Source organism: Panthera pardus, unplaced genomic scaffold (assembly GCF_024362965.1).
Source record: "Panthera pardus isolate Hobbes unplaced genomic scaffold, ASM2436296v1 HiC_scaffold_6, whole genome shotgun sequence".
NCBI lineage: Eukaryota > Metazoa > Chordata > Mammalia > Carnivora > Felidae > Panthera > Panthera pardus.
In genome coordinates, this window is record NW_026526991.1 from 42,575,885 (window position 1) to 42,601,837 (window position 25,953).

At 39.7% G+C, this 25,953-nt stretch overlaps 1 protein-coding gene across 2 annotated transcripts in view; it reads left to right on the forward strand.

Annotated features, from left to right (window-relative positions):
* Positions 1-25,953, forward strand: part of KRR1 (KRR1 small subunit processome component homolog) — a 114,351-nt gene that overhangs the window by 76,547 nt on the left and 11,851 nt on the right. Inside the window, exon 1 of one of the 2 annotated variants that reach the window (XM_019455144.2) lies at positions 24,226-24,346. The exons of the other annotated variant lie outside the window; for it this stretch is intronic. Coding sequence (XP_019310689.2) covers positions 24,262-24,346 — 85 coding nt within the window. The 5' untranslated portion in view covers positions 24,226-24,261. Of the gene's footprint in view, positions 1-24,225; positions 24,347-25,953 lie in introns of those variants that run through there. 2 annotated transcript variants of the gene reach the window in all.

Here is a 25,953-nt window from a genome sequence, read left to right on the forward strand (position 1 = left end):
CTATTGATCTCGGCTCAGGTCATGATCTCACAGTTTGTGAGTTAGAGCCCCCCATCGGGCTCTGCGCTGATGGTGCAGAGCCTGTGGGATTCTCTCTCTCCTTTTTTCAGTCCCTCCCCAGCTTGTGTGCGTGCGTGCACTCTCTCTCTCTCACTCTGTCTCTAAATCAATAAACTAAAAAAATTAAAATAATAAAAAAATAAAAGATATCATTTTAAAAAGAACACAATTTCTAGATACTTAGGAAAACCTACGAAAATGTTCAGAAGTGTATGAAATGTTATGGAAAGACATTACAGAAGACATAAATAAGTGGGGAGATTATATCATGCTTATGGATAGAAAAAGTCAATATCATATAGGTGTCAGCTTTTGCCAAATTAATTTTAAATCACACGACACCTGGGTGGCTCAGTCGGTTAAGCATCCAACTTCGGCTCAGGTCATGATCTCACGGTTTGTGAGTTGGAGCCCCACATCAGGCTCTGTGCTGACAGCTCGAAGCCTGGAGCCTGCTTCGGATTCTGTGTCTCCCTCTCTGTCTGCTCATCCCCTGCTCATGCTCTGTCTCTGTCTCTCTTAAAAATAAACAAACATTAAAAAAAAATTTTTTTTAATTAATTTTAAATCAAATCCCAATCCCAGTAGCTGTGTGTTTGTTTGTGTATGTGCATGTGTGTGTGTGTATAACTAGATAAATTATTTTAAACATTTAATTAACAAAGGGACAAGAATGACTCAAGCAATTTTTTAAAAGGACAAGATACAGAACATCTTCCTAGTAGATATCAATACTTACTATTTAAAAAAAAGCATGGTGTTCGTACAGGGATAGATATAAATAAACCAATGGAACAGACTAGAAAGCCCATATTGGAAACTTTAAAGTAAATTTCTGTTTAGATTTTATTTAATTGTGAAATATTTTAAACATACAAAAAGGTATAGGAAAAACATAATAGTCACCTAGTACCCACTAACTAAAATATTATAGAGAATGCAATTGCAGAGCCACCAGAAATGACAGTTTAATCATTTGTCCTGGGACAACTGGTTTTCCACTTGTAAATAATATAATTGATTCCCACGTTAGACCACACACAAAAATCAATTAAGGTGAATTAAAACAAAAATGTAAAACTAAAACCCTGAACACCTTAGGGGAAAAGATGAGACTATTTTATAATCATATTTTATGAAGAAGAGAAAAAATTTTAAACAAGACACAAAAATTAAAAATCATAGAGTTTTACAAATTAGATTGTATTAAAATTTAAAATGTCTATTCGTTAAAGGACACCAATAAAATGAAAAGAGAAGCTACATACGGTGAGAAGTTGTTTGCAACATGATACCATTTTATGACTATTCTATTGATGAAATTTAAAGGCTGGATATTAAACTTGGTGAGAATGTGAAGAAAAGGGAATAATTATGCATAGCAATTTGGTAATACAGTAAAACCTTGGTCTGTGAGCATAATTTGTTTTGGAAACATGCTTGTAATCCAAAGCACTTGTATATCAAAGTGAACTTCCCAATAAGAAATAATGGACTCAGATGATTTGTTCCATAACCCAAAAATATTCATGTAAAAATGATTAAAATGCTGTAATAAGATACAAAACAATAAAGAAAATGAAAAATATAAAGAAAAATAAACAAATTAGCCTGCACTTACCTTTGAAAACCTTTGTGGCTGGTGTGAGGGAGAGAAGAGAGAGGAGGGTTATTGGGTAGGACAATTTACACTACCACTAATGGAATCACTGCTATCTATTAGCTCCATGGACTCTTTTTCTTTTAGTGCGACTTTAACAAGGAACCTATCCAATGGCACTTGCTTTTGCCTCTTTTTGAGGATTTTACACAAACGTGACATTGCATTGTCGTTAAACGGATTCATCGCTCGTACTGCTACAGCCTTATTCGGATAGTGCTTTTCTACAAAATTTTGCACTGTTTCCCTTATTTTACACGTCTCCCTAATCTCATTTGAAGTGAGGGATTCCTCTGCCTTTCTTTTCCTCCTCCTCTGCAGACGAGATCTCCTCCACAACCTCTTGCTGTTGCTCACGATACAGATCCATCAGTTTGTCGGTGGTCAGCTCCTGGCCATGTTTCTCCACCAGCTCTTGAATGTCCTCCTCATTCACCTCCAGTCCCATGGTCTTCCCCAAGTACACAATTTCATGGACAACTGGTGGCTTACGTTCATGAGCAAGCCCCTCTAAGTCATGTCCAAGAATGCCATCAGACCACAGTTTTCTCCAAGCAGAATTGAGGGTTCTCTTGGTGACCCCATTCCAGGCTTTATTGCAGACCTTGAGACAGTTCTCGTTGTGGAAATGATTTTTCCAAAACTCTCAGAGGGTAAGGTTTGTTCCTTTGGTCACCTCAAAGCATTGCTGAAATAGTGATTTGGTGTAAATCTTTTTAAAGTTGAAAATGACCTGCTGATCCATGGGCTGGAGGATTGGGGTGGTGTTGGGAGGAAGGAACTTGACCTTAATGAACTCGAATTCCTCCAGTAAGTCATCCCCAAGGCCTGGAGCATGAGCAGGAGCATTATCCATGACCAGCAAGGCTTTGAGTGGCAGATTCTTTTCTAAGAGGTATTTCTTCACTGCAGGACCAAAGACCTCTTTGATCCACTCAACAAACAAGATATGAGTGACCCAAGCTTTGCTGTTGGACCTCCACATAATGTTTAACTGGGTCTTCTGTACCTTGCATTTCTTGAAGGCTCGTGATTCTTGGAATGATACATGAGCAGCGGCTTGACTTTGAAGTCCCAGCTTGCATTAGCACAAACCAAGAGACTGAAATGGTCTTTCACTGGCTTGTGACCGGGCATTGCATTCTCTTCTTCTGTAATGTAGGTCCTCTTTGGCATCTTTTTCCAAAAAAACCCCATCCCATCACAGTTAAAAACTTCCTCCATGAGGTAACACTCAGAAACCATAAGCTTCTGGAACTCAGTAACAAACACCTCAGCTGCCTTAGCATCTGAACTTGCAGCCTCTCCATGCCTCACAACACTATGGATGCCGCTTCACCTCTTAAAGTTATCAAACTATTCCCTGCTTGCCTTGAAGCCTTCTTTGTTTTCTGTTGATGTGCCTGGCCGTTCACTTATGAGGTCGGTGCACAAGGCCTTTGCCTTCTTGCAGATAAAGTTCTCAGTCACAGTATCACCGGCTAGTTGTTGCTCATTTATCCAAAGCAGGAGCACCTTTTCTACATCTTCCAGAACACGTGGCCGTTGCTTTGATATTCTCGTGACTCCTTTTGCTGCATCTAGCCCCCTTATTCTTCTTTCTTCTTTAAAATTATGCAGATGGCCAACATAGACTACTTATAAAATCTTGCAGTTTCGGCCACTCTCATACCTTGTTCATACTTCTCAATGATTTCCTTCTTAACCTCTACTGTAATCAGTTCCTTCTTCTTACTGCCTTTCCTTTCAAACTTCTTCTGCATGGGGGCCATTGTATATGCTTGCTTAGATGTTGACTACAGTACAGCATTAATAAACTTGTCATATACTGTATTTAATGTAACTGGCAATAGGAAGTAGAGGAAAGAGTCTATATATGCAGGCAGCCCGACCTAGAATGAAGCAAAGCATTCCTAAGCTTACTTTTGTATGGAAGAGCAAAGGAGTGTCCATAGGTGCTTTGAAGTGACAAAAAATAAAATAGTGCCAGTTGTGGGCACCATCCAATGTTCTGAAAAACCACCAATTTCTGCCAAATACTGTGGCAAAAAAAATATCCTTCTAAAATATTCTTATTCCCTAATCTGGACATATTACATACATTACCCAAGTGTGAAAGCTATGCTTGGTACAAAACTTTGATCACTGAAAGGATGAAACCATGTTTTCAGTCCTGATGCACATCTACATCCCTGTGTGATGCTTTCTCTGAAGATGATGGGGGTTCAGAAAATGGACAGGATAGAAGTTAAAATAGGTGGCAGATAAATCTAGTCTCTTAATAAATTGAATCACTGAAAATGTCAAAGGGCACAGACATAAATTATTGTTATTAGCCAAATCAGCATAAAGCACAGAGTTGTGGATGCCAGAACTGAATTTATGTTTGGAGAGAGTTCAGTTTACTTTTTTTTTTTTTTTTTAAATGAGGATGCAGGGGAAGGAATGGAAAGCAGGGGCATTTCAATGATTGTTGTCTCCCTCAGTCATCCTTCAGTGCCCCTTGTTTAACATGGAGGCCAGCAGCTTTGAATGCACATGCTAAAGGGATAACTGCCTGCTAAGGACTGATGGGCTTTTCCTATTCACTCACCATAAACTAGATTCAGGAGTTTCTTTCTGTGGGCCAGATAAGTGCCTCAAAGGTGGCGACGGCACAACTGATTAAAGACATAGTGTGGCTGAATAACGATTGAGGCTGCATTGGTTCTCTGCCATGTAACACAAGACTCTCAGGCCTCCTGGATCCCCTTCTCTGCAGCCTTGTCTCTCTCACAGCATCTGGCAAAGAAAACTACAAGCCCCTCTGGATTCCCCCACTCCCAGCCTGTGTTTACTTCTGGGATGGCCCTTACCACTTGTCACATAGCGTGTGTCTTTGGAGCTCTCTGTTTATGGATTTAGGGCTCCCTTAGGGAAGCATATGCACATAACTTGCTCAATGTAGACCTACAGTATTTGAGAAAATATACCTGTTAAATGGATACTATAAAAAAGAAATTAGAGGATCGTATACGAAAAGTTCTTACCTATTCTAATTTAGTGATCCTGGGAGATACTTACACACATACAAACACACAATGTGAGCGAACATATTTTTGAAAAATCTTTTTTTATATCAATGTCTCTGTTACATTCTCCCCTAAATCAATGTAGCATTCTATATTTCTTTCTTAAACTGTTCTAAATGGTGACAAAACTTAGTTAAGGATGAAAGTGAATTTTGTAATTAGCTAAGAACCACATGGAGTTCATTTTAATCAAAACATAGCACAGCAATCACATGGTTAATTAAAACCTCATACTTAGAAGATAAAATACTATGAAAAAAACAAAATGATTTTTTTAAGTAGGCTTCACGCCAAACATAGCACTTGAATTCACGACCCTGAGATTTAGAGTTGTGTGCCCTACCAACTGGGCCAGCCAGGTGCCCCCAAAACAAAATGATTTTATACGACCCAAACACATATAAGCATATTCTGATCAACTTCAGGATCCTGCTAATTACAGGATTAATTATATATGGCCAGCATTATTATTAGAAGTTGATCAGTAGGATGATATTCATCTATGAGAAACAAAAACCCAGTAAACATTTAAAATACCAACTTTCATGTAGATTGTACACAGTTGAGACAGCATCTCTAAAATGTCAGCAGATAATTAAATTTGTTCTCTTTTGCTCCATCAACCTTAGTGATAACTTTCATCCTTATAGTTTCATGATGGCTGCTATACTTCCAGTCATCACAGGCATGTTCCAAGCAGGAAGAATGGAAGAAAGCAAAGCAGCAAAAAGCCCTCTTAGTCTCAAAGGCCTTCCACCTACATGTCATAGGCCACAACTGAGCTATATAGCTACGCTGAGCTGAGAGAAAGGCTGGGAGTTGAACATATTCATTGTCTAGCCTCAATACTAGAAGAGGAAAGGGTTGGGAAAGGTATTGAAAGACCCATACTGCAGCATCAACTATGGAAGGTTTTTGCATATTTATCTTGAAAACTATGGAAAACATGTGAATGTTTCTACATCTCTGTAACTCATCCCTCATTTTGGTTATGAAGTTTCTAAGAAGAATAATTTGGGGGTTTTGCTAATCCACTTGGTTACCTCAGAGAGGAAATGATAGGATGTAACCTTTTGAGGTGGCACTTTGGGGGCATGTGACAGCTCACTATGAACCAGAAGACAGTAGTATTCACCACCCAGCTTGGTGCACACACAAAAAAGGGGGCCTTTGGGAAACGTGAAGTAAGACCATGTGGTGTATACCACCCAGACCTTACTCACAGGGTATTTCCAGTGGAAGTGAGTGAGCATCTCAGGATTCTGAATTGGAGCTTCACAGCTGCCACTTTAGGAAGGTTCACATTGTTTGCACTTAGTCCCCAAGAAGTCCTCAAATTATTTTTTCAGAGAAAGTCCTTGATAATGCCATTTGGGATTGGGGAGATTTGAATAAAATGTTAGCACCTTACCAATGGCAGGTGTGGTGTCTCGCCAATGAGATGGGGGCCCTCAAGTGTAAGGCAATGATCTGGTGGAAGCCAGGGGCATGGGCAGTGGAAGGATTCACCTGAGGCAGAACAGAAGAGGTAGAAATCAGTTGAATACACCGCAAGGGAGCAGTGGACAGGACAGCAGAGGAGAGACTGCATTGAGGCAGAGGGTGGGGGCTGCATTTAAAGTGAGAAGGTGAGGAGGTATGGGAACAGAATGTATGGAGTTTTCCCTTTTTTGGTGACTGTGTCTAGTTGTAAGTAGTCCATTGGTAAGTTAGGGCCTATGGGTGTTTTGAGGTGGGTCACCTGATGGGCCTGTCTGTGTTCACCCAGGTGGTCGCTGCGGGCCCTTTGGCCTTGATCAAGATTCTATTGCTCAAGCCTGTTGCCTAAAAGTGGCCTCTACAGAAGGGACCTTTAGAATTCATTGAGCCCAAGCCCTCTTACTTCATCTGAGGAAACTCAAGACCAGGAAATCAAGTCCTTTGCACTGGGACATCCAGATGAGGACCACTTTGGTACCCTTTTCTGTTTTAGCATTTGGAAGAATTAGGAACACTCCTACAGTGTATTCCCCATAGCACAGTGTGCTTCCTGTACTTGACTATAAACATTTGTTTAGTGTCCTTCACCTCTGCACTGTAGACTCTCATGCAGGTAGGGACTATGTCTGTCTTAAATGCACTATTTCTAGGGCCTGGTGCAATTTTGCAGATAGAGTAGGCACTCCATATATTTTTCATGGAATTGCTATTAAAGAAGAAAGAAGAGGAGGAGGGAAAGGGGGAGGAGGAGGAGGAGGAAGAGAAGGGATGAAAATGACAAGATGCAAATGGAGTCATTGTACCCCCACCCCCCCAGCAAATCAAGACTTAATTATAGTTTCAACCTATCCCAGGAATGTGCACATTAAACAGTCAATCTGGAATTTTCTGATTGGTACTAGTGAGGTAATCTGCATGAGAAAAACCCTACAATTCCCCTCCCAACAAAAGAAGACTGTCCTGGCCTGAAACAACACTTTCTTTTCTTTTGCTAATACTTTTTTTTTTTTAATTGTTTGTTAACGTTTATTCATTTTTGAGAGACAGAGCATGAGTGGAGGAGAGGCAGAGAGAGGAAGACACAGAATCTGAAGCACGCTCCAGCTGTCAGCACCGAGCCCCATGTGGGGCTCGAACTCATGAATCGTGAGATCATGACCTGAACCAAAATTAACCTACTGAGCCACCAAGGTGCCCCTCTTTTGCTAATACTTCTTTGCCCTACCCTCCTTCCTATGAAAACCTTCCATTTTGTACAACTCCTTGGAGTATCTCTGTCTTTGCTAAACTTGAGGTTCCCCAATCCATGAATCACTAAATAAAACAAATTAGATCTTCAAATTTACTCGGTTGAGGGGGCACCTGGGTACAGTGCCTCAGTTTAAGTTAAGCAACGGACTCTCAAGTCATAATCTCACTGTTCGTGAGTTCGAGTCTGTCCCTCTGCCCCCCACCAGAATTCTATCTCTTCCTCTCTATCCTTCAGGGTTCTAAATACATACATACATACATACATACATAACAAATTTACTCAGTTGAATTTTATTTTTTAGCAGAATGTATAAATTAAGGACTAGATGGCCGAAAAAATGATAAGCAACACTTGATAGAGATTATGATCTTTTTTTCCCTAATCACCAGCATTTTTAAGGCTATTGTTATATTCTGGTCATCTGCAGAAATTGGGTAAAGAGCCAGTACTGTATTAGACTATGGAAGATTTTCCTACCTATGCCATTCCTGACCCCCTCAATAACCCACTTTCCCAGGACCAAGGAGCATTTAAGTCCTTTCTGTTTGTGAATCTGGGAATGAATGGAAATAGACGTATTTTCACTAAAATGTTCCACTATCTGAGAAGATATTGGTTACCTGACAATAGTATAGACCCAGAAATTTTTTTTTTTAATTTTAGAAAATGTTTATTTACTTTTGAGAGAGAGACAGAGCGTGAGCAGGATAGGAGCAGAGACAGAGGGAGACACAGAATCTGAAGCAGGCTCCAGGCTCCGAGCTGTTGGCACAGAGCCTGATGCAAGAGTGAACTCACAAGCTGTGAGACCCTGACCTGAGCTGAAGTCGAATGCCCAACCGACCACCCAGGCATCCCTAGACCCAGAAATTCTAAGTGGACATTTTAATGCAGAGCTAAGGAGACTATACTAGTATCAGTCATGATGCTAAATCCTGAGGATTCTTCACTGAGCCATCTGGGGCGGTACAGAGTGTGTAACCAGTTCACATGGTCTCCTACCTTATTACCGACATCGAGCTGGAGCCCAGTGATAAAAATACCGTTTTAATTTTTGCCACATCCTTGGGGTCTGCTGTTTACTTTGTTTTCAATGGATTACTTTTGGGAGATGCTCTCAGCATTTTTAAGGTTACAGAGATAGTTGTTCTGTTCAATTTTATTCCAAACTGAAATACTGTTCAGTCTGCTGGGGGCTAGAGAACATCTCAGACTGCAGATGGCCAGGTCATCCAGGCATGTGAGTAGTTGGGAATCTGTCATTTGTTACCCAAGGTAGGAGTGCACTCCACAAAGAGGAATCACTTGTTGCTACTTCTAAATCTGTTTGTGAATCCTTATATTCACTGCAGGATGAGGCACCATGGAATTAGAAATGATACAGATTTTAAAAGATCAGAAAGGCTATTTCAGCAACTCCTGAGCACAAATAAAGCTCTCCCTAGCGGTTAGAGAAGAAAACGATTGAATCCTCTTAAATGCTATGTTTTCTAACCACTTAAGATTATCCTATACATCGAATATTATCATTTTATTTTCTCTAAAATTACAGTTTAAGACAAACGGCTCTTAACGTTAAACTGATTGTTCTAACTACAATTCTATCTCATTATCATTTGTTTAATAATACTAGTGAATTAGTCATTATATATTCTTATCTTGACAAATAAAGCCCATGCTCTAAAAATCATAATTATCTTATTTGAGTTTTTCAAAGTCTGTGTCAGTAATTCCTCAACCACTTATTCCACAAATACATGGTAAACATAAAAAAGAACAAAAATTATTCATTTGTGTCATATTTTTTCTCTCCACTATTACCTTTCGTTCAAGACACTTTTTTTTTTTTTTTTTGAAGTTTCTACCCAGGTCCCTTTTATACAAGGACGTATCTCGTTAATATCATGGGAACTTCTAATGAGTTTTCTATAACATGTAACTGGGGCGCAAGGATGCAAGAGCACCTGGCCCTGGGGGGAGGGGGTCCCAAACAGACCAGCTTTTGCCATTTGCCACCGACAGAATCTAAAGGCAGAGGGACGAGCGGTAGTGAAACAAGAAAGGAATTTACTTCTGTGAGGCCATCACCGAGAAGACGGCCAACTAACAACTCAAAGACTGTCTCCAAAGTGCTGAAAATACTTACAGGTTACATAAGGAAAACATGGGACAAAGGTCAATGGATACTTGCAGGTGGGCAGTGAGGGTCAGGCTGATCCTTGTCTTGGAGTCAATCACACAGGGTCTTGCTGGCATCAGGGCACTCCCTATTGCTTGGGGGGATAGTTTCCACTCCCATCACAAGATGCTTTGTCCCCTGGGATTTTTGCCTTGGTTAAAAGATAAGCTGGAAAGAGCTTAATCAGGTAGAAAGTATAAACCGAGGTCAAAATGGAGGTAAGTAAAGTCCTCTTTCAAACAGACATTTTGAAATTAGCTCTTCTGGAATTAGTTGGACCTACAGTTTGTAGAATGAGTCAAGTTTGTTGCACCTTTTCTGTCCCTCTGACTCTTCAACGCTAGCAAATTTTGACACTGCATCATCCATTTAAAATTAGTAAGTTTCCGGGGCATCTAAAGGGCTCAGTCAGTTAAGCGTCCAACTTCAGCTCCGGGCATGATCTTGGGGCTCCTGAATTCGAGCCCTGAATGGGGCTCTCTACTGTCAGCACAGAGCTGGCTTTGGATCCTCTGTCTCCATCTCTCTCTCTGCCCCTCCCCCACTAGCGCGCAAGCGTGTGCGCTCTCTCTCTCTCTCAAAAATAAACATTGGGGCACCTGGGTGGCTCAGTTGGTTAAGAGTCTGACTTCTGCTCAGGTCATGATCTCACGGTTTGTGAGTTTGAGCCCTGCCTAGGGCTCTGTGCTGACAGCTCAGAGCCTGGAGCCTGCTTTGGATTCTGTGTCTCCCTCTCTCTCTGCCCCTCCCCTGATCATGCTCTGTCTCTGTCTCTGTCTCAAAAATAAATAAACATTAAAAAAATTTAAAAACATAAACATTAAAAACATTTAAATTAAGTTAATAAGTTTCCAAAATAGTGACTCTTGAAAAATCATAATAGATGCTCAGCTGTTGCCAGTGTTAATAGTGGCCAAATAAGAAATTTATCTCAGATGAAAGCAGAGTTTGAAAAGCCACTATTTAAATAAAAATACATGCAATTCTAGCAATAGTGATTGTTCTAGTTTGTTCGGGCTTCTATAACAATATATCATAGACTGGATGATTTATAACAACAAATATTTATTTCTCACAGTTCTCCACCCTGGGAAGTTCAAGATCAAGGCACCTGCAGATTCAGTGTCTGGTGAGGGCAGCTTTTCTGATTCATAGACAGCTAGCTATCTTTTTGCTGTGTCCTCACAAGGTGGAAGGGGGAAGGGAGCTTTCTCTGGCCTTTTTTGGAAGGTCACTAATCCCATTCTCCTGGGTAGACCTAATCATCTCCCAAAAGCCTCACCTTCTAATATCATCACCTTGTGGGTTAGGATTCAACATACGAATTTTGGTGATGGGAGGAGATACAAATATTCAGATTATAGTGATCTTCACTTTTCCCAAATTTTAACTAAAGGCAAATAACCTCTTTGGGAAGGAGCTACACTCAATTAGCTCATGCAGGCTCTGTGTTAATTGCAGTATGTATTTGTGTATATGTGTGTATATGTATATGTACGTATATATGTGTATATATGTATGTGTATAGTTTAATTTTTTTTTAAACATTTATTTATTTTTGAGACAGAGAGAGACAGAGCATGAACGGGGGAAGGTCAGAGAGAGGGAGACACAGAATCCGAAACAGGCTCCAGGCTCTGAGCTGTCAGCACAGAGCCCGACGCGGGGCTCGAACTCACGGACCGCGAGATCATGACCTGAGCCGAAGTCGGACGCTTAACCGACTGAGCCACCCAGGCGCCCCTAGTTTAATTTTTATTACAACCAATCATGTAAAATGTTATTTTTCCTACTTTACAATTGAGAAAATGGAATGAAGAAAAATTAAGTAACTTGACCAAGGACACACTGCCAACAGATTGCAGAGCTGGGATTCAAATGCAGGCCCTGGTCTTTTAATCCAGTATCTGCTCGTTCAGCAAAAAGAAAAATTTTAATTTTTTTAAGTTTATTTATTCTGAGAGAGAGAGAGAGAGAGCATGAGTGGAGGGAGGGCAGAGAGAAAGAGAGAGAGTATCCCTAGTAGGCTCCACACTGACAGTGTGTTAGCCCAATATGGGGCTCGAACCCACAAACCTGTGAGATCATGACCTGAGCTGAGATCAAGAGTCAGACCCTTAACTGACTAAGCCACCCAGGTGCCCCTTCAGCAAATATTTATTAAGTATGTACGATGGAAGGGATATTGTGTGAGAGGATGAAGAAGAAAAGAAAGTAAGTCAGAGTTCCTGCCTTCAAAGAAGTCAACACTGATTTTAAAAGAATATGGAAGTGCCTCAGCAGTAGATTTGTAGGATATCACAGAGAACCATGCTATGTATGAAAGAAGAGTGGTTTTCTACTTGGAATTTTCTTATGGGAAATGCCCTTTCTTCAGAGGAAAATCAGTAACTGAAACTTCCAGACACTTAAGACTATAAAATATACAGTTCCTTGTTTCTTTCCTAATTCAAACATTTTCATTGAGTGCAGCAATGGCCATGTCTCCAGGACTGTGTTAATAAACAGGGTGCAGGCCAGCACGCCTATTCCTCCAATGCTAGTACATTCCGTCTTTACCTCCTCCAAAGCTGATAGAGTAGGAGGAAAATCACCTCCCTTATTAGATTTGTTTCAGTGTTAGCAAAGTTAACAGACATAAAGTCCCAAATGGGAAGGCACTCCCCCAAATCCTGAGTTGTGAGTATACACTCATACCAAGAAACTGCTAATTAGGTTGCCAACAATTAAACTGAACTGCAAGTAACTCAGAGGGATTATTTTTTCTTCCTTCCTTCCTTCCTTCCTTCCTTCCTTCCTTCCTTCCTTCCTTCCTTTTCTTTCTCTGTCTCTCTCTTTCTTTTCTTTTTCTGTTCTGTTCTTTTCTGTTCTTTTCTTTCTTCTCTTTTCCTTTTTTTTCTTTTTGTCTGTTAGTTTATTGCTGATGGATCAGAAAGGCAACCTTAGAAAGACAGTGACAATGCTATCCACATTACCCCCCTTCCAATTACAGTATCATTAACTGAAATAATCTTTTTGTTATGGTTGTTGTTATTTGTCTTCTCCAATTAGGAGGTAAGCACCATGATATCAGGGACCTTAACTTTCTCATTTAGCACTATGTAGTCCATGCCTAAAACTGTGCCAGGTGTATAATAAACAATTTATTTGTTCAACAAATATTTACTTCTTTATTGTTTTTTTAAAAATGTTTATTCATTTTGAGAGAGTGCATGCAAGCGGAGGAGGGGCAGAGAGAAGGAGAGAGAGAGAATCCCAAGCAGGCTCCATCCTGTCAATGCACAGCCTGACTCGGGCTGGAACTCGCAGACTGTGAGATCAGGACCTGAGCTGAAATGAAGAGTCAGACACTTAGCCGACTGAGCCATCCAGGTTTCCCCAACAAATATTTATTGAGCATGAGTGAGTGAGTGAAGGAAGGAATAAGTGCTCTAATTTTATTAGGACTTTTATGACACTAAAAACTGTATCCTCTAAAAAGAAATTACCCCTCCATTTTACCAAAATATTTATTTCTCATTTCATTTCTCTGAAGGAATTTTCTGTTATTTAGCAAAGACAGGGCATTAAGAGATATATGACCCTATTTATTTATTTATTTATTTATTTATTTATTTATTCTTTTTTAATTTTTATTTTTTATGTTTTTAAATTTTTAAATATAATTTATTGTAGCTAACATAGAGTATACAGTGTGCTCTTGGCTTCAGGAGTAGATTCCCATGATTCATCGCTTACATACAATACCCAGTGCTCATCCCAACAGATGCCTTCCTCAGTGCCCATCACCCATTTTCCCCTCTCCCTTGCTGCCTCCCCCATAAAACCTCAGTTTGCTCTCTATATTTAAGAGTCTCTTATGGTTTGGCTCCCTCTCTCTTTGAAGTTATTTTTTACCTTCCCTTCATCATCTTCTCTTAAGTTTCTCAAATACCATATATGAGTGAAAACTTACGATATCTGTCTTTCTCTGACTGACTTACTTCACTTAGCATAATACCCTCTAGTCCCGTCCACGTTGTTGCAAATGGCAGGATTTCATTCTTTCTCATTGCCAAGTAGTATTCCATTGTATATATAAACCACATCTTTATCCATTCATCAGTTGATGGACATTTGGGCTCTTTCCATAATTTTGCTATTGTTGATAGTGCTGCTATAAACATTGGGGTCCATGTGCCTCTATGAATTAGCACTCCTGTATCCTTTGTGTAAATTCTTAGTAGTGCTATTGCTTGGTCATAGCATAATTCTGTTTTTAATTTTTTGAGAAACCTCCACACTGTTCACCAGTTTGCATTCCCACCAACGGTGCAAGAGGGTTCCCATTTTTCCACATCCTTGCCAACATCTATTGTTTCCTGAGCTATTAATTTTAGCCACTCTGACCAGTGTGAGGTGGTATCTCAATGTGGTTTTAATTTTATTTCTTTGATGATGAGCAACATTGAGCATCTTTTCATGTGACTGTTGGCCATCTGGATGTCTTCTTTGGAGAAGTGTCTATTCATGTCTTCTGCCCATTTCTTCACTAGATTATTTGATTTTGGGGTGTTAACTTTGGTAGGTTCTTTATAGATTTTGGATAATAACCCTTTATCCGATTTGTCATTTGCAAATATCTTCTTCCATTCAATCGGGTGACTTTTAGTTTTCCTGATTGTTTCCTTTGCAGTGCAGAAGCATTTTATCTTGATGAGGTCCTAATAGTTCATTTTTGCTTTTATTTCCCTTGCCTTCGGACACGTGTCAAGTAAGAAGTTGCTGTGGCTGAGGTCAAAGAGGTTGTTGCCTGTTTTCTCCTCTAAGATTTTGATGGGTTCCTATCTCACATTTAGGTCTTTCATCCATTTTGAGTTTATTTTTGTGTATGGTGTAAGAAAGTGGTCCAGGTTCACTCTTCTGCATGTTGCTGTTCAGTTGTCCCAGCACCATTTACTGAAGAGACTGTCTTTTTTCCATTGGATACTCTTTCCTGCTTTGCCAAAGAATAGTTGGGCATATATTTGTGAGTCCAATTCTGGGTTCTCTATTCTATTCCATTTATATGACCTTATTTTAAATGGTGATAATTGTTTCAAATATCTATTCCTGTGTAACAAACATCCTGAAAACATAGTGACTTAACACCACCAAATATTCATTAATTTTCCTATTTCTGTAATTAGGCTGGACAGTTATTTTGCTCCACATGGTAGGTACTAAAGCTGAAATGTCTAAGATTGCTTCTTCATGTTTTCATGTCCAGAACACAAGCAATGTTGACTGGAACATCTGAGAGCTGGCCCCGGGCATCTCTGTATCTGTCTCTGTCTCTCTGTCCCTGTCTCTCTCTCTCTCTCTCTCTCTCTCTCTCTCTCTCTCTCTCTCTCTCTCTCTCTTCACATAGCTAGGTTGGACTTCCTCACAGTGAGGTGGTCTCAGGGTAGTTGAACTTCTTACCTTTCAGCTCTCTTCCAAGAAAGAGAAAGCACAAACTGCCGCTCTTCCTGAAGGCTTGACTTGGAATTAGCGAAGTCCTATCCACAGTATCCTATTGGTCCAAGTAAGTCACAGGGCCAGACCAGATTCAGTGCGAGAAGGAATAGGCTCAATCTCTTGGTGTGAGTGTCATCCTTATATGAAGAGAGAAGGTGTCAATGGTGGCTATCTTTGGAGACTATAAACCACAATAATGAGGTGGTTCTCCCAAGGTTGCCTACCTAACTACATTGGAAATGCTGTGACTATGTAGAGGTATGTACCAGGCAGGGATGATGAACAAACCAGTGTGTGGGATAGGAAGGTATGGCCTCCTTGCTCCTAACTTATGCTGCTGACATGTTGACATTACTTCATTGCTTTGGTGTGGCAACAGCTCCAGCCAAGTCACTACTGCCAAATACTTGCCCATCTGTCCTCAAATATGACTAATTGCCACTATAATGATTCTTCAGCTTTATTAAACACCTTCCTTCTGCAAAACCAAATGAGATTCACAAAGACTTCTTCATTAATCATTGCAGCATCCCTGATGAGAGCTTGAAGGAAGTAGGTGTAGTCTCATTTTAGAAATGAAGAAAGTGCAACAAAGTGAAGCTCTAAGAAGGTTATCCAACATCGCACAGCTGGTTGACTAGAATAAAGGGGAGGGGCAGTGTGTGTGTATCAGACAGAGACAGGGACAGGGACAGAGACATACAGAGAGACAGAATGAGAGGGAGAATGAGAGAGAAAAAGTCCTCTCTGGGAAGGCAAGAAATAGAGCCATCAAAATCTTTTCTTCAGGGTGCCTGGGTGGCTTAATTGGTTGAGCGTCCAACTCTTGATTTCAGCTCAGGTCATGATCTCACGGTTCATGAGATCAAACTCCTTGTTGGGCTGTGCAATGACATTGCAGAACCTGTTTGGGATTTTCTTCCTCCCTCTCTCTCTGCCCCTCCCCTACTCTCTCTCTTTCTCTCTCAAAATAAATAAATATTTTTTTTAGAAATCATCTTTTCTTTTACAACGCTATATGACAACCACTTAAGTGTCTTAACATGCTAACTGATTTCCAGAAGCAACAAACTTCTGCTATAATCAAACACTATGACTTGCCCCGCCCCTGCCAAAATCATTGTAATGAGATTTAACCTGTATCATTTTCAAATCTGTTTTGTTTCCTTTTAGCTATACAGGCACTTCTGCACTGATGAGTATAAGTTTCAAAGTTCTGTTGTGCAGATTAGATTAAAAGACATAGCACATAATGTGTGAGTAGTGGCTTATAATAGGCATCCAGTAAGTGGGAATGGTTATTATCACAAGTCTTTATTTTTTTTTAAGAAAGAGTGAAAGAGTGTGTGTGTGGGAGAGAGAGAGAGAGAGAGAGAGAGAGAGAAAGTGAATCTTAAGCAGGCTCTATGCTCAGTGTGGATCCTAGTGTGGGGCTCAGTCACACAAACCGTGAGATCATGACCTGAACTGAAATCAGTAGTCAAGCACTCAACCTACTGAGCCACCCAGATGCCTCTATCACAAGTTTTTGGATCTTAGGAATACTAGTATGTTAGTTGAAATAGGACTTTTAAAAGCCTTCTCTCTTTATTCTATACCTAGTGATTTTAAGAAACAACAGAGTTGATTAATAGTTACTAGGTCTGCATGTTATTAAACGCAGCTGAGTTTGTACATTCAGACCTAATCTGTGTGACCTTGCGCCAGTTGGTTAATATCTCTGGGCATTAGAATCCTCATCTGTAAATTAACGGAGCTGGACCAGATCATTTCTAAGGTTTTTTCCATCTTGGACATCTGCAGTTCCATGGAAAAAGCAAAAGCCTTTCAATTCTTCATTCAAGCCATCATCTATGAACATTTTGCCCTCTAGTGGCAAGAATCAAGGAAAACTATTCCTCCTGAGAAGAAGTTTCGCATCCACATCCCTATTGAAATCTGATAAATATATATATATATATATATATATATATATATATATATATATATATTTGGTGAACACTTGTGCTTGCCTCAATATTGTTCCAGTTATGTCTATATAAAAATTACCCCTGAAGTTAACAGCTTTCAACAACAAACATTTATGAAGTTTCTGAGGGTCAGGAACTTAGCTGGTGCTGCGGGTTCAGTGTCTCTCAGGAGGCTACAGTCAAGGAGTCAGGCACGCTCTGGTCATCTGAAAGCTTGATCAGGCAGGAGGATGTGCTTCCCAGCTCCCTCACAAGGCTGGTGGCAGGTGGCTTCAGTTCCTTGCCTTTTGGATCTCTCCATAGGGCTGCTCAAGACAAGGCAACTTGTCACCTTCTAGGGCAAGCTATCAGAGAGAGAGAGAGAGAGAGAGAGAGAGAGAGAGAGAGAGAGAGAGAAACCTAGACAGAAGCTCCTATGTCTTTTACATACTAATTCAAAAGTTATATACCATGGATGAATGAACTAGAATCACATAGATTCAATACGAATAAACCTCAAAACAAACCATTCCATTAAAAAGCAAGTTGTAGGAGTACATACAGCATACATATGTATATAAATTTGTATACATTTAATATATACCTTGTATGTATATAACTAATATAAAATACTTATATAATTAATGTAATTATATACCAGTTTATTAATGTGTAATGTGTACATATGTCATATATAAAACATTTATTTAAAGCCCACTTTATCTTGCTTAGAGATTATGTGTGTGGAGTAGCCATATAAACAAAAATCTTCATGGAAGTGATAGACACCTGTCTTGGCATAAGTGATCACCTCTGGTGGAAGAGGGGAGGGATGGGGTTAGGGAGGTGTACATAGGGGCTTTAACTGGCAGTATTTTATGTCTTAAATTTAATTATGACTACAAAAGTGTTTGTAGTAGGAGCACCTGGGTGGCCCAGTGCGTTAAGCATCTGACTCTGGATTTTGGCTCAGGTCATGATCTGAGTGGTTCATGGGATTGAGCCCCGCGCCGGGCTCCACGCTCTCAGCTCGCTCTCAACTCAGCTTGGGATTCTCTCTCTCCCTCCCTCTCTCTCTGCCCCTCCCCCACACACTCTCTCAAAATAAATAAATAAACTTAAAAAGAAAAGGATTTGTTATATTAGTCAATCTGCATTTTAGTAAGTCTGATATGGTTCTTACAAACCAAAACATCTAGTTATTGTTTCTAGAAAAGAAAAGAGAGAAACAAGACTCTGGAGTGACTTCATTTTGCATATGGATGAGATTTTATTATACAAATATTTATGTAAATCTGGGGCCAAAATTCTAAAATGTTAACGCTAATTAAATTTAGGCAGGGGGGTCTTGGATGATGGTTGCATTGTTCCTTGCAGTTTCCTTTTTTATTCTTTTCAAAATTAAAAGAAAAAAATATAGCCATTTCCTGTAGGGAAATATGCTACATGAGAGAATAATATTATAAGAAGGGGTTATGCCAAGTCAACACAATTACAGCAGATCACTGTTTCAGTATCACCACATGTGCCTAGAGAAGTATAAATCAACCTAACAGACCAGTCAATGCATTTTAGAATCCTCACAGCAAATATAGAGGGTTATTACGCATACATACACTAAATAAAATGTTAGTACATAACTCCTCCATCTATCTTGAGACTGGATCTAAGTAATTCTTTAAGTATGTGGCTTCTTTTAATGGAATGGTGGCATGGGAATGAGAGATGGTGATGGATAAAACCTGAAAATCCATTAATCCCCTGTATAATTCACTCTACTTACTGTAGTACACATTGTGTGTTTTTGTCCCTCCAGCCAACATCCATTCCCCTTCTTGTGGCACAGCTCTCAACTACTCCTTAGAACTCATTCCTTCCCATTCCAGGCCCACATGGTTTATGTGGGTGTGGCCCACCTCTGGCTCTAGCATGTGATCCAGAACTGCTCACTGAGAATCTTCCTGGGACTTTGGATGGAATTCTTGGGGAAAAAGAAACTCTTCTTCTGTTGAGGTTTCATTCTGAGCTGCTGACAGATATCTTTGCTTCAGAATAAAGACAGCACAGAAAAAGCAGAGCCAAAAGATGGAAGGACACACACACACACACACACACACACACGCACACAGAATGAGCGGGGTGGGGGGGAGAGATCTTGAGATCATGATAAAGAGCATGAATGTCACTATGACATTGTTAAGGTACTAGGTCCAGTTTCTAGGTATGTAGGACAATAAATCCTCTTTTTCACATGTTTGAATTTCTATGACTTGCAGTAAAAGGAATCTTGAAAAGTATACTTACATGCAAGTATTAAAACATACTAAAACTCTAATTCAACCTCCCCTGAAGAACTCTAAGAGCGGGGGACTTGAGTGCTCATAAGATCAGATCCAAGCTTCTGAGACACTCCTCCCCTTGCTTTAAGGCAAGGGTCCCTAACCTGATATCTTGACTCTCTAGGGGTATTATGAAAGAGTGTGACAGATATATGAACATCCCATCAAACTTTGGGTAAAATGATGTGGGTACCCAAATATATGTGCTTTTCTGGGGAAAGGGTCCATTGATTTCATCACATTAGTAAAGGGACTGGTAAACCAAAAGATATTAAAATCATTGATAGATGGTCAAAAGCAAAAGTGCAGTGTTAAACTCTGAATTTCCATGTCTCTAAGTGTATCAGATAGCTTGACTTCTTTAATTTGAGATTTTGAAATAGTGGAGAAGCCATGTCACCATCTTGTTAACATCATGAAAAGATTGTTTAAAGATAAACCCATTAAGTGCTTGAAATACGTCTTCTAAAAAGTTCCTTTCATTGGGGACCATCTGTGGTTACCACCATCTGAAGGATGGGAGAGGCATATAGATTTAACAAATGATTAGAAATCCGCTTCCTAGAAAAGTTCACATATTCCCTCGGTGTCCTGTAAACAAATAAAAGACTGTATTTTGTTTGTTCTATTTGCATAAAATAATAATCCTCAGCAGTATCAATACATTTCACGTGCCACTGATTAAATCTTGAATATTCATGCGTGCATTAAAAAGCCTTCTGTTGCTATGGTGGAACCTCATATTATGAAATGTGTTCCAGCTTTCCTTTAGGGAGAAGAATATTATAACTGAAAATTAAATCAAAGCTGTTGCTTATCAATAAGAACAATCAAGAAGAGAAAGAGGGGAGATTGCCTTGGAAATAGTAGCAGAGGCCCAATGAAATATTAATGTTCTGTGGGCCTGGGGCCCAGAGAGACTAATATTCAAGCAGTAATGAGTGTCTTTAGACCTCAAGCATCCACTGTATGTATCAGTATCATTGTTTGTTTGAGTAATGAGACAACAGAATTCCAGAATGACAGGGACAGAGTTGAGGGAAATGGAGCAGGATTGCTCACCGAGGAGCCCAGCATAATAATGAACAGCCAGCTGGAGACTTTGGCTTTTGATAGCAGGCAAGTTCTACTCTAGGTAAGTAAAATGTGAGAAGTAACTTTGCTTTAATTGCATGCCCTGGTTAGAAGTAAAGCCCTTACTAACCCTTTGAAGTAGAATCACAGAAATTAAGAATGTCTGCAGACCCAGGTTTCTCAACCTTGGCACTATTGACATTTTGGGGCCGGATAATCCTTTGTTGTCTTGGGCCCTACCCCAGACCTACTGAACTATAAACTGGGGGAATAGGATCATCCCTCCACATGATTCTGAGGTTGGCTAAAGTTGAAGAAACAGTAACCTAGGAGCTCCTGGGTGGCTCAGTTAGTTCAGAGTCCAGCTCTTGATCTCAGCTCAGGTCTTGATCTCAGGGTCTTGAGTTCAAGACCCACATTGGGCTCCATGCTGGGTGTGAAGCCTGCTTAAAAAAAAAAAAAAAAAGAAAGAAAGAAAAAAAACCCAGTAATATAACAACATTCTCATTTTACAACTGAAGAAACAGAGGTTGGTTAAGTGCTTACTCAAGCTGGGTGGCAACCAAAGCCATACATCGTATCTCCATATCTACAGAGTTTGCTAAACAGGGCCTTGCAGGAAGAGGTTGATATCCTGCAAGGATATTTCATTCCAACACCATGACATATGAAACATTTTGCTGCACAGCAAACATTCCCGGACTGGCTGAATATGTTTCTCAAATTTGGTCTCTCTCCTAGATTCCCAGGTTTTCTAAGTTTTCATGCAGAATCCTTTACTTTTGCTGACGTTATTTTTCTAAAGACTATTAATTTTTACCTATTTTGTTTAGTCTTTCTGCCTACTTGCTTTTTCTTTTTTAACTACCTTCATCCCTAAGGTAGCCAGCCTTAAAACCTTAATGTATAGCCTTCCAAATCCTTTTTCATCATACAATCACATACAAACATATTCATATATATGTACACATATGCATATTATTATTATATCTAGCATATAAAACCAAGTGTTTAGAACAGAAGCTAAAGCATTATAGAGGCTCAATATTTATTGAATGAATGGTTTGCTTTATAAAAATTGGATAATTATATAAATCATATAATTATAATAAATAATATTATTTACATTATACTGTTTCTGGCTTTTATTACTCAATATCTCTAGGTAATCTCTTCATTAGATTTAATTAATTCTTATGAATGGTTGCATAATATTTTACCACTATCAAAGTAACATCAATTTATTTAACTACATCTCTACTTGATTGTCAGGATGCTTTTACTTTTTTGTCACTATAAATAAATAATGGCTAACAGTTACTGGGTATGTGCCACATGTGAAGCATTCTTTTTTAGCCTTTTACATGTATAAAGTCACTGAGTTAAGGTTATTTTTCCTGTTATAGGAAACTGAACAGGGGTGGATAAGAAGCTTAGCCATGGTTATGTAGCCAGTGGGCAACAAATTCTTCAGTGTGGCCCCATTGTCCCTCTCACTGCATTACTTCTATACAAGCCGGTAATCAACACAGGTATACATGGATCCTAATGGAATGGTGCTTTACTTCTAGTTGACAGTGTCCCACGAGTGGAATTACTGTGGAAGAATATGTGTATATTTTATAGATTGCTTTGCAAAAAGGCAGTGACAGTTTGCATTTTCACCAGCAGTGTAAAATACTCTTTCGCAGATTATCATTTAATATATATATATTTATTATTTATTTCATTATATGTGTGTGTGTGTGTGTGTGTGTGTGTGTGTGTGTTATTGTTTCTTTTTTGCTAATCTAGTGGGTGAGAAGTGATATTTCACTGTTACATTTATATGCTTTTTGGACAGTAGTGGGGTTGAGCATCATATCTTTATCAGTTATTTGTATTTATTCTACTACAAGTCCATAGGCTACAGGGTGGGCCAGCAGGCTGGAGATCCAGAGAAGAGCTAATGCCACTCAAATTCAAAAGCTATGAGGCTGAAAACCCAGTTTCCCTTCCAACACATTTGTAACAGCTAATCCTTTTAGTAACTTTTCTGGAGATGCTAATGGTCAGACTGCCTGGACTTAATTTCTAATTCACCACTGATTAGTGACTGAGTTCCTTAAAATAACAGTAATAAAAATCAGCTTCACAGGGTTCCTGGGAACACTGGAAGAATTGCTTCTTACTTTATAACTTTTGCCTATTGTTATTTGGGATTTGTCATTGCTTTTTTAAAAAATATTTTATTTTTAAGTAATCTCTCCACCCATCATGGGACTTGAACTCACAACACCAAGATCAAGAGTCCCACGGTCTACTGACTGAGCCAGTCAGGTGCCCCAGGATTTTTCACTGCTTTTTGAGTAAATTGTAAGAATACAGGGATGAAATCCTGGCCTTCCACTTATAAGACCCACAGAAAAAAATTTTTTTAACAAAATCATGTGTCTTGGGACCTTCTGTCCCTTATTAACACTCTGTTTTATATATGTACCTTATATACAACAATCTAGATTTTTATGAAAGACACACAATGGGTGAATTTCAAATAAATGTTCCGAGTTTCACTAATGCAAGAAATTCAACCTATCAAAGTCTTTCCCTATTCGTCCTACAGACAATTTTAGAAATGACAAGCAATAAGATCAGTCATTAAAATAAGTTTCATCTTTAGCATGTCTAAGAATTTTTAGATTTTTAGAAATGTAAAAAATTGTAGTAGTGATGAACCTCACATCTTGAAGTCAGCCATATACAGTGCTGAGGTAGTCATTTTGGGAGATCTTAGGCTAGGTGAAATACTTCATAAGTGTCACTTAATTACTATCCCTCTGGCTTAGAAAGAGAAATACCAAGACCCTAGAAAATTACCATCAGAAACAAAGACTTTTAAAACTTATTTTACAAAAAATTATCAATCTGAGAGAGTTGTGTTTGTTTTAATGCTGTTTTAAGAATTAGAAATGCAGGGGTGCCTAGATGCCCTGGGTGCCTTAAGCATCTGACTTCGGCTCAAGTCATGATCTCATGGTTCCTGGATACAGGCCCTGCCTTGGGCTCTGTGCTGACAGCTCAGAACCTGGAGCCTGCTTTGGATTCTGTGTCTCCCCTGGTCTCTGCCCTTTCCCCCACTGGTGCACGCTCTCTCTCTCTCTCAAAAAGAAACGTATAAAAATAAGTAAATAATTGGAAATGCAAATAAAGTGCCTGACCCAAAGTAGTCTCACAATAAGTGGTAGCTATTAACCGCCACTCCCGGCTGTCAAGGACCATGTATTTTCGTATTTGGATCTCTTCCCAACGCCTACTACTTATTTGCGGATCGTAAAGATATTTATCGGATAAATGAGTGAATGACATCAGGAACAGGCCAGTTGCACTCTGTGGCCAAATCCTGGAGTCCGGGATCCTAAATTAGACAGTGGGGCAGAAAGAACACTCTGGGTAAGAAGGCCTCCAACTTGCCCATAGTGCTGAACTACAATTCCCAGCATGCAACCAAACGCCGTGGTTGCAGTGCATCCCAGAAAATAAATCTCCGGCTTTCCATTGGCCACGCAGGAGAAACGCTTGTAGTTTGCACAAATACGCGCGCTCTAGCGTACGTACGCACGGAGATTGCGCAGATCTCCCGTCTGAGCTCTGCGGAACTCATTTTGAAAACATTTTCAAGACTAAAATCCGGTAGGATTTAAAAACAGTTCCACTTCCGGTAACACCGGAAGCAATTTGAAGATGGCGTCCTCCTCTTCAAGCGGGCAAGCCAACGCGGAGGGGAAAAGTGAATTTCGTAACAAGAACCCGAAGCCGGAGAACCGAGGTGAGGTTGAGGGAGAACCGAAGCCTGATATTTGGGTATTGAGTTGCGATTGTTTTCTTTGGCTGTCTGGGGACGTGTAACGCTACCTTGAGTCTGCTTTGTGAAGTTGAGTACCTATCATTGCTGACGACTGGCGATGTTGGCCAGGCCTGCGGGACCGACTGGCGGGTATGGTGCCAGCCACGTGTTCCTGACCGCTTTTGCTAGAGGCCTTTCAAAGTGAAGATATTACAGAGTTTGTTTTCTGTAAAATGAGGAGGATTAAGAAATTGTGGAGGGCGCTGCGGGACCTTATACTTGCTTTAAGGCGGGGGCTGCAAGTTGACAAAATGAGGGGTGGAATGAAGTAGGTATAGGAGGGCCTTATGTATGTTATTGAATGCCGATAAAGGAAGCGTCTGATGTACAAGTGGCTGATAATGAAGCAGCTGATAATGAAGGAGTGAGACAGACATAGAGATACGGAGCAGGAGGTATCTGGCGTGTTCTTAACGCTAGTTTGCCTGTTAGTGAAGAAATTTTGGAACATTTATCATTATTCCTCTTGGTCAGATGGCTAAAATATTAGACGACAATGCTCGCACTGTGTCTTCACAGACTTTAGACCGCCTTACTTTTAAATTGCCGTCTTGCTTTGTAGTCTGTTTTCATACATTTTCTACAGTATGAAGGACAGGAAGAGGGGATAGGGAAGTAGCTCAAGACCTGAGCAACCAATCTTGTTTTAAGTGTTCAAAACCTTGGACTGTCATTCTGTAGGCATTAGGGAGGTATTAAAGGAGTTTTGTTGCTGTTTTTAATTACGCAACGTACACGGAGTACTGTATGTGTACAGCTTGAAGAATAAAACCTACACGTTCTGGAGAAAGAACCATTACGCAGAAGCAGCATCACCATAATGCAAACCCCTCTAGCAGCACCTCTCAGATCATATTCTTTGCCCTTACAGGACGTGAAGTGACCATTCTGAATCGTGTTAGCAGTTTCTGTTCTCTTCGTAATCTTTCCAACTATGCACAAAATGGTTTGGCTTTGTCAGTTTTTGAATTTTATATGAATGCAAGAGGGCTGTAGACATTGTTCACATTGTTCTTAGGCTTAACTTTGTTTTTCTTATTCAGTCAAGAAGATACTGGTAGCTGTAGTTTATTCTTTTCATTTGCTGTTGACATTTCCTTCTGTGAACATACACATATCTGTATTTTCAGTCTACTGTTGGTGGACATTTGGATTGTTCACATTGTTTGCTATTACAAGCAGTGCTCCTGTAAACATCTTTTATGTCTCGCCTAATTTGCATGTTTAAGAGTTTCTCCAGATTATGTACGTGGAATTGGAATCCGTGAAGGTTAGGGTATGTGGAGGTAATACTAAATCTTTCTCAAAGGGGTTGTGCCAGTTTATGCTCCCACTAGCAGTGGATGAGAGTTGTCATTGCTCTACGTCCCACACGAACACTTGATATTATCTGAATTTCAAATTTTTGTCATTTTGGTAAGTATGAAATGGTGTCTGGCTGGGGTTTTAATTTGAACTTTCCTTATTACACATCTTTTTACGTTTCGGGGCTATTTACACCCACTCTATTGTGAAACTCCTGTATATTT